The 15,658-nt window shown below is 41.8% G+C and overlaps 2 protein-coding genes across 2 annotated transcripts; one reads left to right on the top strand and one right to left on the bottom strand.

The window, feature by feature from the left end:
* Positions 1-688: 688 nt before the first annotated feature.
* Positions 689-7,246, top strand: LOC106096009 (NADH dehydrogenase (ubiquinone) complex I, assembly factor 6 homolog). The gene is made up of 6 exons (XM_013263511.2): positions 689-901; positions 976-1,087; positions 1,153-1,272; positions 2,021-2,416; positions 6,779-6,882; positions 6,967-7,246. The coding sequence occupies exons 1-6, from the start codon at positions 756-758 to the stop codon at positions 7,046-7,048; spliced, it is 960 nt and encodes a 319-aa protein (XP_013118965.2). The 5' UTR covers positions 689-755; the 3' UTR covers positions 7,049-7,246.
* LOC106096008 (uncharacterized) lies at positions 7,045-14,673 on the bottom strand. Its single transcript, XM_013263510.2, has 6 exons — positions 14,487-14,673; positions 14,056-14,397; positions 8,155-8,437; positions 7,842-8,086; positions 7,215-7,775; positions 7,045-7,144 (listed from the first exon to the last, which is right to left on the bottom strand). The coding sequence occupies exons 1-6, from the start codon at positions 14,630-14,632 to the stop codon at positions 7,045-7,047; spliced, it is 1,677 nt and encodes a 558-aa protein (XP_013118964.2). The 5' UTR covers positions 14,633-14,673.
* Between the last annotated feature and the right edge of the window lie 985 nt (positions 14,674-15,658).

Below are 15,658 nucleotides of genomic sequence, written 5' to 3'. Positions count from 1 at the left end.
CCTATGAAAATTCCATTAAGTAACTGGAACTTATATCAATGAGTGCATTCCGGTTAACGTTTAAGCCAAATAGTTGTTACCCTAACCAACGCTAAAAATGTGAAAATGTTCGGCTTCATATGCAGAAGCTCTGCGCCACGCATTAGCAAAGATAGCCCATCAGAAATCAGAAAATTCAGACAATTTTATCAAAACCAATGAACTTTTTAAAATTCTGGTGGAGCTAAAACTTTTCTGGGTGTGCTTAGCCCACATCCCAGAGGCTTTTCTACGCTTATGCCGCCACGGAGGCCTACTTCATCATACGCGAATAAACAAATCATTCTTTCAGATACAGGCCTATATTTTAAAGTATTGTACATAATGCACAATACACTGTGTGCTTAGCCCACATCCCAGAGGCCTTTCTACGCTTATGCCGCCACGGTGGTCTACTTCATCATACGCGAATAAACAAATCATTCTTTCAGATACAGGCCTATATTTTAAAGTATTGTACACAATGCATAATAAACTCTCACTCACACATGGATAAATAAATTAAAGCTGGTCAAAATTTAACGGCAATATCTATCAAACCACCGCCGACCAATGGCGCACCAACAGCGTCATGCTTGTTAGAACTTGCTTTGTTTAATATGCAATACATCTAATTTCCACTGAACACAGCTCAGCAGTCGTATGAAAACAGCTGATATTTGTTGTTCCACCAAAAGTAAACAAACCATTTTAATTCATTCGCAACAGAGGGAAATATGAAGACAATTTTACCCAGACAGCAAACAATTTCTTTAAGAAATTTACAAAATATTTTACAACAACAACAGAGGCAAAAACATAGCAATGAAAGTACAACAAAAAAGGAAGTATCTGCCGTAAAATATTGCATGAATTTAGTGGAGTAAGTTGAGTACATTAGCCGGTCTCTAAATGTGTTTTGGTTATATAAAGTCTAGAAAAATATTTTCTTTATAGAAAAAATGATCATGAAAACTATCTATGCACTTTACTATTGGACAATGCACATCGTAGACATGCCTTTGCTTTGAGGGCATTCAATGTTGAGGTGGCAAAATGTTCATCAAACGTAAGTTTTTTTTTTGGGGGGTCAGAGAAAATCCTTTAGGGTAATTGTTTTGCTATTTTCTTTAGGTTTCCGAGGACCATATAGCAAAAATGCGTTTAAAGTTTTGGTATGATTCCATTGAAAAGTGTTATGGCAAGGAAAAGTCGTATGTTGCTGATCAACCGGTGCTGAGGGAGTTGAAAAGTGTGAGTATGAATTAATGTTACGGAAAATTGAAATATATGGAATATGCCTATGGTGTGCCAGTAGAAAAAACAATGCAAGTCCCACGCGACATATTTTTCAAGGCAAATTTGCTCACGAACATTCCATTAACGAATTGGGGGGCAAATTGCTCACATATCAATGAATTGTGTCCGATTCAAGTTTTAAAATCGATTATTGAGTTCCGATCTGTGTGCTGTTCACTGATGTCACGTAAACCTTAACTGAAAGCTACCGGGCGCATCCACAGGTTGCGGATATTTAGCTGCAACGCCAGTCGCGGACAATGAGCGGTATCGAGTGGAGAGTCTTAGTGAGAATCCGGGCGACACCAGCTCTTTCACAAATACTGAGTGCCTATGATGCCCGATATGACAAGGCGAGTAATAGGCGTCTTTAAATAACCAACAGCCACCCTGTTCCCGCGGCGATGGGCCCATTGGATCGGAAAGAGCTTGCTCACCTATAGAAGCTTGAAGCTACAACAAACTGAAAAGGGAACTCCTTTGCATTACTGACTCCGAACGGACAAGTGCCGCAGGACAAGTTTTCACATGGCACACTATCTCAAAAATTTCGCCAGCTTTAGTCGGTTGTTGTTGTTGTAGCCATATTTTCTTTTTTAGTAGGGAATAACAAACGCTGAACAATTTTCAGCTGATTTCGCTTGGCAATAATATGAAATACTAACCTTTATAATTCTTTCCGTTCTTCGTTTTTCTTCTGCAGACCATCGATACCTATCAGCTCAACAAAGTCTATCTGAAACGTCTAGTCAATGCTCGTGATCGTGCGCCAAATGAACCCTTCATAACCATAAAAGACATGGAAACATATGGTGAACAAACCTATTCCTCCTTATTGTACCTTCTAATACAATTGACTGGTGTCAAAGACATGAATGTGGATCATGCTGCCTCCCATCTGGGCAAGGCTCAAGGCATTGTCACATTACTGCGTGCAATACCTTACACCAAACGTAGCCAAGCTTTAAATATACCACAAGAGGTTTTAATTAAGAATGGTGTTAGTCAAGAGCGAGTGCTAAGGGCCACAGCAAATGATAAAGGTGTGGAAGACTGCATATTTGAAGTGGCTACGGCGGCACATCAACATTTAGAAATGGTGAGTCACATTGAAAAAAAATTTCGCGTATTTTCTAAAATCTTGAAGTTTTATAAAAATTTTGATTAAATTTTTCATTTTCATTTCATTTCAATTTTCATGAAAAATTTTGTCAAATTCAAATTTTATAAAAAAATTTCGTCAAACTCTATTTCCATAGAAAATTTTATAAAAATTTTAAATTGTGACACCCTAGTGAGAAGAAGTGTCGCTGAAAAGGAAAAGAAAAAGTGTGATTTATGGGAAACATAGCAAGAAACTACTATCCCCGGCACGGGATAGCTGTGAGCACCACCCAAGATGGAACATTGAGGTCCAATCTGTGTGGTGTTCATTGCGTCCACAGGTTGCGGATAGTGGAATGCTCCATCTGGAGTAGTTGTAGCAGCAGTCGCGGACAACCAGCGGTATCGAGCGGAGAGTCTCAGTGAGAGGTCGGGTGGCACCGGGTGGCGTCTATCTAGCACATTCTCAAGTATAACATGTAACATCGGTTTACACTCATCTGAGTGTGCACTTGGTCCTTCTCGTCTTAGGTTAAAAGAAACGCTCCTCGCAACCGCAGTTGCCAACCGATTCACTCGAAAACATCTAGTCCATCAATTCTATAGCAGCCGGTTATATGTACCGGATTCACCAGTTGAGATTCTTCATCGGCAAGGGCTGCCGCCACAGTGTACAACACACTGCTACAACAACAACTTTAGTCCATTATGTGAATCCTAGAAAGAAATGAAATAGGAGAGAAAACGAAAACCATCAGAAAAATATTAATATATACCAAAAAGGCGGCATAGAGATCGAGAAAGTTCCACCGTCTAGAGGGCCGCCCAGTCAGCCTTCCCAGACCCTTGCAGAATCCCAGAATGACTCAGTGGTCGAGAGAGTGTAGGGAGCCCAGAGGAGAGAAGACGTAATCAACCATAATACTTCGCCTTCTCCCCGTCATCGCAAGGCACTTGCACATCAGATGCTCAACTGTCTCCAACTCCTCCTCATCCCCACAGACCCTGTAGAAATCCACATCTTCCCTAGCCCATCGCCATGTCATCGACCTGATATTGCAGTGACTGGTCAGGACTCCCTCGACCATAGGGCCTTGGCAACCCTACAGCCTACAACCCCTACAAATGGCAGCCCACGCCTAGTCAGCACGTTTGTCATAGTAGAAATCCACCATCCCAAACGGGTGTCATGCCAAACTCATGGCAGCCGATGGTATGTACCGGATTGACCCGATAAAGTCCTTCATCGGCAAGGAATGCCGCCTCAGTGCACAACACACTGCCAATACCATGGCAGCCGGTTGTATGGACCGGATTGACCCGATGAATTCCTTCATCGGCAAGGGCTGCCGCCTCAGTGTACCACCCACTGCTACTACAACAACAACAACAACAACAACACACTGCTACAACAACAACTACCATCTCAAACAGCCAATCCAAAGGAGAATTCACCTTCGGCGTCGCACACCCAAAGCCCATCCCAATCCAGGCCACCTCGTCAGCCACTTCGTAACCCGTCATCCTTTGATGGTCCGGAACCCAGAACAATTTGACAGCAGCCCCCAAACATCCGAGACTCTCCCTCTAACTCCGACAAGCCTCGAACTCACCCGACCGACTGCCCGAGCCTTCAACACCCCCCGACTATACACATAAACCGTGAAAGTATGAGAGGGCCGCCGCTGCTGATTCAGGATCACATCCAAGGCCCTGAAAATCGCGAAAACCTCTGTCTGAAAGACACTATCCAGAAGTCTTTGACTCCATAATTCCTAGAAATTCAAAACAACCCCCGCCCGGTGCCCCCATCCTTGTAGAAAGAGGGACCCAATAATGTTGGGAAGCCCCCAGACCTAAGTTCCTTCTTCGGGAAGACTACCTCCAATTCCATTTCTGGTCAAGAATAACGCCCAGGTTTTAAGCCTCCATCGGCGTCCCCTGGTCACAATCATCCTCCCCGAACCCTCAGCCAGTGGTGCATTGACAATTGTACCCTTGAGCAGAACATCAATCCAGTTTACTAGAAGGGGGTGGACTCTTATATCAATAGACTCCAAACTCCACATAAAAGCCCCTTCTATATCCAAGAAGGTCACCAAAGTGAAGTCGCCTGCCCCCAAGCTCGTCTCTATAAAACCCAACCATCGTGGTGGACGCCATCAACTAACCGACCCTTGGTGCAGACATGCTGGCTCCACATAAAAGCCCCTTCTATATCCAAGAAGGTCACCAAAGTGAAGTCGCCTGCCCCCAAGCTCGTCTCTATAAAACCCAACCATCGTGGTGGGCGCCATCAACTAACCGACCCTTGGTGCAGACATGCTGGCAGCCCCTTATCAACGATGGGTCAAGAAGACTGCGCATCCAACAGTCTCTCAAGTGTCTTCACGACGAAAGATGACAGACTGATTGACTTAAAATCCTTGGGACGGGAGTGACCGGTTTCCCCACCTTGGAAATGAAAACGACCCTAAGTAAAACGCAAGCCCGTAATATTCCCTACAGAAACCTTACGGCACCGCCCTTTGTTCGGTCGACTTGTAAGGCTAAAACGAACTAATCGCCAGGACCTCCACTCCGTTATCATCGCCTCAACAATCGACAGCACCTCGGCACTGATTTGTATACGTGGGACATTCGTAACGTCGAAAGTCACCAGTTTCTCTCCCATGGAAACCATTCCTTCTTATCCCGTATTCGAGAGACAAATGCGTCGTCGCCGTGATCGAAAAAAACCCCAACCCTAGGTGAAAAGCCTGTGCTCCTGTAAACCCGGACATGAACAGACTTGTGCTCCTCCTCCTAATCAAAACAACTTCCGCAGCTTCAGTCGTACCATTAGTAGCACTTATGCAGGTCCGGTGACCAGTGGAGGGGCCATTCCTGGCGTATGCGCCCACCTTCTATTTTCTTCGAATACCAACCTTCTCTTTTCTTGAAATACCAACATGTCCCCGGTACAGGATAGCTTTGAGCCACACACAGGCTAGAACATGGAGGTCCGATCTGTGTGGTGTTCATTGGAGTCACGAGAAGCTTAGCTGCGAGCTACCAGGCGCGTCCACAGGTAATGGATAGTGGAATGATCCATACGGAGTAGCTGAAACGGCAGTCGCGGAGAACCAGCGGTATTGAGCACAAATAGTTTGTGCCTATGATGCTCGATATGACAAGGCGAGTTAATGGCGCCTTTAAATAACCAATGGCCACCCTGTTCCCGCGGCGATCGCTCCTTTGGCCCGGAATGAGCTGGCTCACCTACAGGAGCTTGACGAAAATCGCCACCTTCACATGGAAATGTGGCTACAACATCGACCAACGTGTCCGCAAACACAAGTTAGCGCTTTGTCGTGATCCCGAAGTCTATTCTAGGATTCGAGCTCACTATCCTCGAATCCAAGGCCTTGAGGACCCCTTCCACACAAATCCTGAATTTTAAAGACGGTAAATCCCTACCCTGATTTTCTTTTACTGCTTTGGTTATGGCATAGACCTTTGCCCGAAAGACCGCATACTCGTCCGATTGTCTCAACGATATACCGATGTTAAGTGTCTTGGAGTATAACCCAATCCAATCTCTGACTTCCTATTGGAGGCACCTATGAAAACCGAGGATTCATTCACTTCAAAAATAACATTCGTCTCTCACTCCTCTCTCCCGGAAAAGTGAATACCGAAAATTCTTTCTCGAATCGGTCTCGGTGCCAAGTAGTAGTAAGACCCTCCTTAGTCCGTCTACCCCTTACATAGTTTGGAATGGAACCTTGGCCATATCCTCTCCCCAATCCCATGGTAGTCGGTTGCACGTACCGAATTTACCCTATGGAGACCGTCAACGACAAGCGCTGGCGCCTCAGTGTCCCCACACTGCTACAGCATGCCAAGTTTTCTCAGCCTAAGTGCAAACTTGCCGGCATAGTTTCGAATATAGGCCCCATACCTACCGGCGGTGTTCACCTTAACGCTCTAGTGATTTCGAAACTGGGTAGGCTTTGCATCTTCTGGGATTACCTGGTGTGAGTCTTCTTTCCCACAACCTTCTATTATGAAAGTATCCCGTATGTCAGCATTGATCTAACCAAGACCGTGTACATCAGTAAATCATCTTCGGTCTAACCCCTTACCACCTACCGCACATCCTCCTGCATTTCGGCTTCTTTCCTCCGTATTCCTTTTCAGGATTGTTGCGAATCGAAAACTGGGTCCAGATATTTCAAGAACTGCAGCGATAGAAAATTTTGTAAAATTTTTTCTATAGAAAAATTTTTAAAAATTTTATTTCCATAGGAAATTTTTTCTTAACTTTTTTCTACAGAAACATTTTAATTATTTAAAATTTTTAATTATTTTTCAGGCCCGTGATCTTACCGATAAAGTACCCAAACTAGTAAGAAAACTCTTCCTGCCTGCCGTAGCTGTTGAACGTTATTTGGAACGCTTAAGACAAGCCAATTTCAGGTATGTTTTTTTTTTTTTTTTTTTTTTTTATAAAATAAAACAATATTTGTTTTTTTTTTTTTTACAAAAATGTCCTTTCAACAGTCTTACACATCAGTCATGCCTCCAACGTGATTCCATGTTGCCATTTTCTCTGTATCTTAAGAATTTGCGAGGTAAATTTTAAGGTGTTTCTAAAAGTTCTGCTGGAACAAAACGATAATTCTTGGAAAGATCACGACAGCTTTCCGCCACTATATAGTTAATGATGTTACAAATCCCTCTAAGTTATAAGAAAAAAAATACCAAAATAACATGCCAAACAAAATGAAAAGAAGCTGTAATAAACTCACAAGCCTTCGTTTTTGGTTGGCTTTTCCTTTGATTTGGAATGCTGTTTGGCTCGAATAACTTCTTCGTATCTTAAGTTACGAGCTATCATCTGGGTGTTGCGCATGAAACTTGAGGATCTGGATAAATAGTCCCAAAACAGTTCTTCAAATATGGTACTTTCGCTATGCTGGACATTTTTCATGGATGTAGAATCAGCATCATCATGTGGCATTGGTATTATCATGGGAGAAGATTTAGTTTTTTCTTCTATTCCTTTCACTTCAAAGACATCCAATTTGGCAAAATTAACTTTTAAATCAATTTGCAAGAATACATGCTCCACATAGCTGCCCTCTCTCCATTTAGGATCATCAATGGATTCAATTTCCGTTAAAAGTTCTTGGGCTATTTTTGTGGATTTATCCAATATACGATGTATTTCCAAGACAGCCGGTATATAGCGAAAATCTAAAGGTTTTTTATAGCTTTTGCAATGAACCACACATAGCTTGGAGTGATGGGGTTTTAAAGTAAATTGGCTAGGCTCAAATGTAAATGTGAAATAATCAAGTATGGAATAACTGAAAGTAAGAAACAAAATATTCAGTTTAATCTCTTTCCAAAAAACAATGTCAATGTTCTCTTACGTCTGCCATTTGAATTCCATACATTTTTGATTGTGATTATGCACCAGGACCATCAAAGAACGTAGATCATTTAACTCCAAGTTAAATTGCAATTTATTTGGTATAACCACATGTAGCATATCAGCACATTCATAATCCTCCAGAGGGGCTTCAGATTGCGAAGTGATATATTCCTCACCTAAGATACCTTTACATGTCAGAGGTGTATCAAAACGTAAACCATCGAAGAGCAAAGTCAGAGTTAGCTAACAAAAAACAGACAAAAATTTGTATCATCCCCATATATTGAGCGATTTAATAGAATTTCTTGTACCTCATTTGTAAAATCACTTGGCCTATAGTCTACGATTAATGGCCATACACTTTGCCTTGGTATTATCATATGTGAGTTTATTAAACACAAGCCTCTATTGCTGGTTATAAAACGAAATTTTAGATCTTTTGCTGTTATATTGCGTACCCATATGGCCTGAGACATGCTACGATATTCCTTAATATTCACAGGAATCAATTCAGTTGTAAGAATGCTCTTCAAGGGCTCGAAATTGAAAATGTCAACATGAAAGTTTAGAATTATGATACGAGAATTGGAACAACTGAAAAGCAAATAATTTAAAATTCATTTAATTTGCTTAAATTAAAGAACGAGGATTTTTTAAATGATTTTTTCTTTATGATCTAAAAGAGAAAATGGCAAAGAAATATTTTAGAATTAAATTTCTATGAAAATTTTGTCCAAATTTTATTTGTATGGAAAATTTTGCCAAAAGTTTATCTCTATGTATAAAAGCAAGTAAGAGTGTGCTAAGTTCGGCCGGGCTGAATCGTATATACCCTCCACCAGGGATAGCATTTGTCGAGTTCTTTGCGCGGTATCTCTTTTTAGGCAAACATATGTTATGCTATTGGAGCTATATCAAGTAATAGTCCGATTCGGACCATAAATGAATTGAATGCTAAACATTGTAGAAGTCATTGTATAATATTTCAGTCCGTTGTAGAATCGGGAGATCGGTTTATATGGAAGCTGTATCAAGCTATAGATCGATTCAGACCATATTGTACAAAGTTTCTTCCAAATCTGATAAGAATTGCGCCCTCTAGGGGCTCAAGATGTCAAAATCCCAGATCGGTTTATATGGCAGCTATACCAGGTTATGAACCGATTTGAACCATACTTAGCATAACAAAACTTCACGTGCAAAATTACACCCAAATCGGATAAGAATTGCTTCCTCTAAAAGCTGAAGAAGTCAAGACCCATAATCGGAATGAGAGTTGCGCCCTCTAGCGGCTATATTATGATATGGACTGCTTTAGACTTTACTTGGCACAGTTGTAGGAAGTCAAAATAAAACACTTCATGCTGAATTTTGGACAAATCGGATAAGAATTGCGCCCTCTAAGAGCTGAAATAGTCAAGACCCATGATCGGTTTATATGGCAGCTATATTAGGTTATGGACCGTTTTAAACCATAGGAATTGCGACCTCTAGAGGCTCAAGAAATCTAATCGGGAGATCGGTTTATATGGGAGCTGTATCAAGCTATAGATCGATTCAGACCATATTGGACACGTATGTTCAAGGTCATGGGAGAAGTCGTTGTACAAAGTTTCTGCCAAATCTGATGAGAATTGCGCCCTCTAGATGTCAAAATCCCAGATCGGTTTATATGGCAGCTATACCAGGTTATGAACCGATTTGAACCATACTTAGCATAACAAAACTCCACGTGTAAAATTACACCCAAATCGGATAAGAATTGCTCCCTCTAAAAGCTGAAGAAGTCAAGACCCATAATCGGAATGAGAGTTGCGCCCTCTAGCGGCTATATTATGATATGGACTGATTTAGACTATACTTGGCACAGTTGTAGGAATTCAAAATTAAACACTTCATGCTAAATTTTGGACAAATCGGATAAGAATTGCGCCCTCTAAGAGCTGAAATAGTCAGGACCCATGATCGGTTTATATTGCAGCTATATCAGGTTATGTAGCGATTTGCGCCATACTAAGCACAGTTCTTGGAAGACATAACAAAACTCCTCATGCACAATTTCAGCCAAATCGGATGAGGCGCCCTCTAGCGGCTCAATAAGTCAAAACCCATTATCGGTTTATATGGCAGCTATATCAGGTTAGAACCGATTTGAACCATACTAAGCACAGTTCTTGGAAGACATAACAAAACACCCCATGCACAATTTCAGCCAAATCGGATGAGAGTTGCGCCCTCTAGCGGCTCAAGAAGTCAAGATCCAAGATCGGTTTATATGGCAACTATGCCAGGTTATGAACCGATTTGAACCATACTTAGCACAGTTGTTGAAAGTCATAACAAAACCCCTCATGCACAATTTCAGCCAATTCGGATGAGAGTTGCACCCTCTAGCGACTATATTATGAAATGGACTGATTTAGACTATACTTGGCACAGTTGTAGGAAGTCAAAATAAAACACTTCATGCTAAATTTTGGACAAATCGGATAAGAATAGCGCCCTCTAAGAGCTGAAATAGTCAGGACCCATGATCGGTTTATATTGCAGCTATATCAGGTTATGTAGCGATTTGCGCCATACTAAGCACAGTTCTTGGAAGACATAACAAAACACCTCATGCACAATTTCAACCAAATCGGATGAGAATTGCGCCCTCTAGCGGCTCAATAAATCAAAACCCATTATCGATTTATATGGCAGCTATATGAGGTTAGAACCGATTTGAACCATACTAAGCACAGTTCTTGGAAGACATAACAAAACACCCCATGCACAATTTCAGCCAAATCGGATGAGAGTTGCGCCCTCTAGCGACTCAAGAAGTCAAGATCCAAGATCGGTTTATATGGCAACTATGCCAGGTTATGAAACGATTTGAACCATACTTAGCACAGTTGTTGAAAGTCATAACAAAACCCCTCATGCACAATTTGAGCCAATTCGGATGAGAGTTGCACCCTCTAGCGGCTATATTATGATATGGACTGATTTAGAATATACTTGGCACAGTTGTAGGAAGTCAAAATAAAACACTTCATACTAAATTTCGGACAAATCGGGTAAGAATTGCGCCCTCTAGAAGCTCAAGAAGTCAAAACCCAAGATCGGTTTATATGGCAGCTATATCAGGTTATGGACCAATTTAAACTATACTTAGCACAGTTATTGGAGGTCATAACGAAACACGTCATTCAAAATTTCAGCCAAATCGGATAGGAATTGTGCCGTCTAGAGGCACAAGAAGTATAATCGGGAGATCGGTTTATATGGAAGTTATACCAGGTTATGGACTGATTTAGACCATACTTGGCATAGTTGTTGGAAGTACCAAACATAGCATACCAAAACAACTTGTGCAAAGTTTCAACTACATTGGATAACAATTGCTGCCTCTAGAGGCTCAAGTCTAATCGCGAGATCGGTTTATATGGCAGCTATATCAAGTGAGGAGCTGATTTGAACCATACTTCACACAATTGTTAAAAATTATACCAAACCACCACATGCTAAATTTAAGCCAAATCGGATAAGAGTTGCGCACTCTGGACGCTCAAAAAGTCAAGACCCAAGATCGGTTTATATAGCAGCTATATCAAAACACTGACTGATTTGGCCCATTTCCAAATGAAACATTTTTGCAAAATTTCAAGCTTCTAGCTTTGCTCTTAGACGAATATTTCGAGGTGTTATAAACGGAATGACGAAATTTGTTTACCCCCATCCTATGGTGGAGGGTATTAAAGTATGGCGAGTTCAGGGGACCGGTCCTTTGTAGAGTGGAGCTGTTGCTCTCTCGGGAGACTCAATAATTGGGCACTATTCTTGACCAGAAATTGAAATTGAACGTTGAGAAGGGAGTAAAACGGGGCTGAATGCGCTCTACTCATGTCACAACTCGATAGGTAGGAGTTGGGGACTTAGGCCAGGGACGGTCCATAGGATTTACACTGCTGTGTCGGCCGTACAATCCTCACCTATGGGTGCCTTAAGTAGCACTTGACCCTTGAGAGGGTAGGTCTTTGCGGTATGATGGAGAAGGTGCAGGGTATTGCGACGGTGCTGATATCGGGGACGAGGAGGCGTTCTCCGAGAGCAGCACTGAATGCGATACTTGATCTGAGACTTTGCATTTGTACATGGAGTACGCGGCGTTGGAACTGCCCTCAAACTAAAGGAGTCAGGGACAGGGAGCTCTTCAGATTTCAGGACTCGTTTTTTATGCGGAAGGCCGCCGGCGTGGTATGACAGCGTGTAATTGGCACCCGACGCAATATGCGCCGAGCGGATTTTTCTTCAATGGCGATAATTAGGCTATCTTACCGAAGAGGGAGCTTTTGGTAGGGGCGTACCTACCTTCTTGGGTCCCTCTGTTTATGGGTTCAAGCTGGACGAGGGCATCGGGGCAGATGTTTTTATTGAATTCTTAGGAATTAGAGAGACACATAGATTTCTTGACGGATGCAGTGTCTTTCAGCCTGAGTTTTTTACGATCCTCAGGGCCTTGGATGTGATCCTAAGTCAGGAGCGGCGGCTCTGTCAGATTGTCACAATATATGTGGACAGTTAGGCGGCGCTGAAGGCCCTGGCTGCTCGTCTTGTAAATTCGGGGTTTGTTGGGAGATACAAGGAGCGTCAGGGACGTTTGGGGGTTGCTGCCATATTGATTTGGGTTACGTGCCATGAAGGGGTGACGGGGAAGGAGGCGGCTGACGGGCTGGCCAGATTTGGATCCCGGATAGTCTTTGTGAGTGCAAAACCGATGGTGAACCCCCTCCATGATGGCTGTTTGGAATGGTGGATTCCTACTATTAAGAAAGTGTTGATTAGGATTAGGCTGTGGCGTTGTAGGCTGCAGGGCTTCCATGGTCCTGTTGCCGCGGTTCCCAGGAACGAGGGCGTCTGTTGTCCTTGAGCTGGGAAAGCATTATTGTTGATGGGAGTCTTGCCCGGCCACTGCGATGTCAAGTCGCGATGAGTATTTTTGCTAGGTCTGTAGAGATGAGTAGGAGTTGGAGATGGTTGAAGATCTGCTAAGCCAGTAATATTCTTGGCCAGGTCAACAGCTCTTCTCTTTACTGTCTTTCCAGTTCCCGCAGAAGCAGCTTCTGTGTCAAGGGCGACATCATGACGTCAGTACCATGAACAGCACTGCTCAGCTATCCATCCCTGCCTAGCTTACCAGCCGTCTTATTCCATAATTTGTGACCCAGCGTTTCAGCTCTGGCTGGAGAGACGTGTTGGCGATGTCCTTAAATAATTTGGCATGGCTCACCATGTCGAATGCTTTCGATAGGTCCAGTGCCACGAGGACCGTCCTATAACATAGCCTGGGCCGATTGAAGCCACGGTAAATGTGTGCCGTGTTTTATTTTAGTCCTATGCAGTGTAAGTCATATGTTGGGTTGTAAAGAGGTCCAGATATTAATCTGGTCCTGCCACTATAGACATACACCTAAGTCAGTAATGGGCTTGTTGTGCGCTCTAAAAACTAAAAACTAAGTTAGTAAATCCGTGCTACTTACAAAATTCTTAATTTTTTTCCATGCCTCTCTCCTAAGTTGGTTCATGTCTGGTATCGTGTCCCCACCTAAGTGTATAAATATAATTTTGGAGATATAACCATTTTAAGTTAAATTTTAAGAGAGTTTTCGCAAGAAAAAACTCTTGCTCCTTGATTTTTGTCCTTCGAGATGTGGCTTCGCCCTTGAACTTCATACTTAGTCGAAAGTAGCCACTATTGGCCAATATTATTGTACTTTTTAAAGCTAAAGCTAAAAAAGTGTTTGCTTTATTTATGTATATCAAAACTGATAACATGGTAGCCGCTTCCACCGAAATAGATCGGTGATTATCTTGTTGTTGTAGCTACATGTTCATGAGGAGGTGGCGATTTTCGACAAGCTCTTATCGGCGAGCAAGCTCGTTCTTGTCTATACACCCGATCGCCGCGCGGAACATAATGACCATTGGTTATTTGTCGTATCGAGCATCATAGGCACTCAGTATTTACGCATGAGCCGGTGTCACCCGGCCTCTCACTGAGACTCTCCACTCGATACCGCTGATCGTCCGCGATTGTCGTTGCACCTAATCCGTATTGGGCATTCCAATACAGCTAAGCTTCTCGCGACAGCCAGCTATCCTGTGTCAATTATCTTAATTTATCCTTAATAAAAAAAATTAAAGTACATATGCATGTAAATACTTACCTCATTTCATAGGAAAGCACAAACGATCCATATAAGTAAAAATATGCCACCATTGTTAGGGCAACCAGATCATTCTCATCTAGCTGATATATTTCTTGGGTAATATTTATTAATCTTCTATGTGGGCAATGGTATAGGCTACGAAATTGATTAAAACCAACCCGAGTCTGCAGCGGCACACATTGGCAATTTTGCAATCTTTTCAAAATCAGTTTTACCGGGTTCTTAGACAAATTTCTTAGCCAAAAGACAATTTTCTGGGGATTGCTATGCAAGTGATTTGTAGGCAAATAGAAATTGTGCTGAATGTGATGGGCATCTGATAAAAGTTTTCTATTTAAACTTAAAGATAAAAAATTATTATATTTACAATTATATGAGCATATAAACTTTATTAAATCTAAAAAGGTTTATTTTGCAATTTTCTTTACCCTTCTATGTCTAAGCTTTGCCAATAGTATACCTTCAAAAGAGGCGGTTTGATAACGGTTATATTTTCGATTTTGAAATATGCCTGCTCGTTATTATCTCTGTAGCAAGTTGGCGATGTATTTTGTATTTGATTGTCTGTATCCATTTTGGCAATTAGTTTTTTTTCTTTACAATTTTTTTTTTTAATTGTGTTAAAGAAATATTTGAGTTATGGCTTTGACAAATGCCAAAAGATTTTTGAAGTCATGGTAGAATAAAATTAATTTATTTTATTTTATTGTACCACTAGCTGGCCGGTGTGCTTCGCTACACCCATAAGTGTTTGCGGGACATGGTCCAAATTTAAAAGTTATTTATATTCTAATTTAACTCTCAAATAACTTTTATTAGAATCCCATATTGTCCCGTTTGGTGTACATGTCTATTTTGGGCATAATTGTGGGGTATGGCAACCCGCCTGGGAATAGACCCCAAATTTTTATACAAGTTTCGTATTCTACTACCATTTAACTTTCATTTGAATCCCATATTGTCCAGATTGGCCTACATGTCCGTTTGGGGGTGGTCTTTAGGGTGGGGCAGCCCCTGAGACTTGCTCCCAAATGTTTGTATAAGTTTCGTACTCTACTTCCAATTACCTTTCATTTGATACCCATATTTCCCCAATCGGTAAACATGTCACTTTTGGGCGGTTTATGGGGGCGGGCCCCCGGAAACTTCAGGTCGAATTGTTACAATATATTAATTTCGTACTCTACGCTTAAATATCTTTCATTTGATACCCACATTATCCAAATCGGTAGACATGTCCGTTTGGGTGTGTTTTCGGGATAGAGCGTCCCCTATGGTTATTTGTACCCGAAGTTGTATACCAATTTTGTGTTTAGAGTTACCAGTTGGTGGTATACAAAATTTCACATAAATCGATGAAAACATCGTCGAGATCTGGCGTTTTTTAAAATTGCTCCTTCCATACTATATTCGTGATCTACTATCTACTACCTTTCAATTGAATTCCATATTGTCATTATCGTCCAATATGCCTATTTGAGGGGATTTGGGTCGGGGCGGGCGCCTAGGACTCAATGGACCCAATGTTTATTATCAAATTAGTACTTCACCCGAATACCTTCCATTTGAGTCCCATATTGTTCCGATCAGTTCGCTGTTA

This window comes from Stomoxys calcitrans, chromosome 4, assembly GCF_963082655.1.
Source record: "Stomoxys calcitrans chromosome 4, idStoCalc2.1, whole genome shotgun sequence".
Classification (NCBI taxonomy): domain Eukaryota; kingdom Metazoa; phylum Arthropoda; class Insecta; order Diptera; family Muscidae; genus Stomoxys; species Stomoxys calcitrans.
The sequence above is the reverse complement of the archived record's forward strand: the minus strand, read 5'-3'. Positions and strand labels throughout refer to the sequence as shown.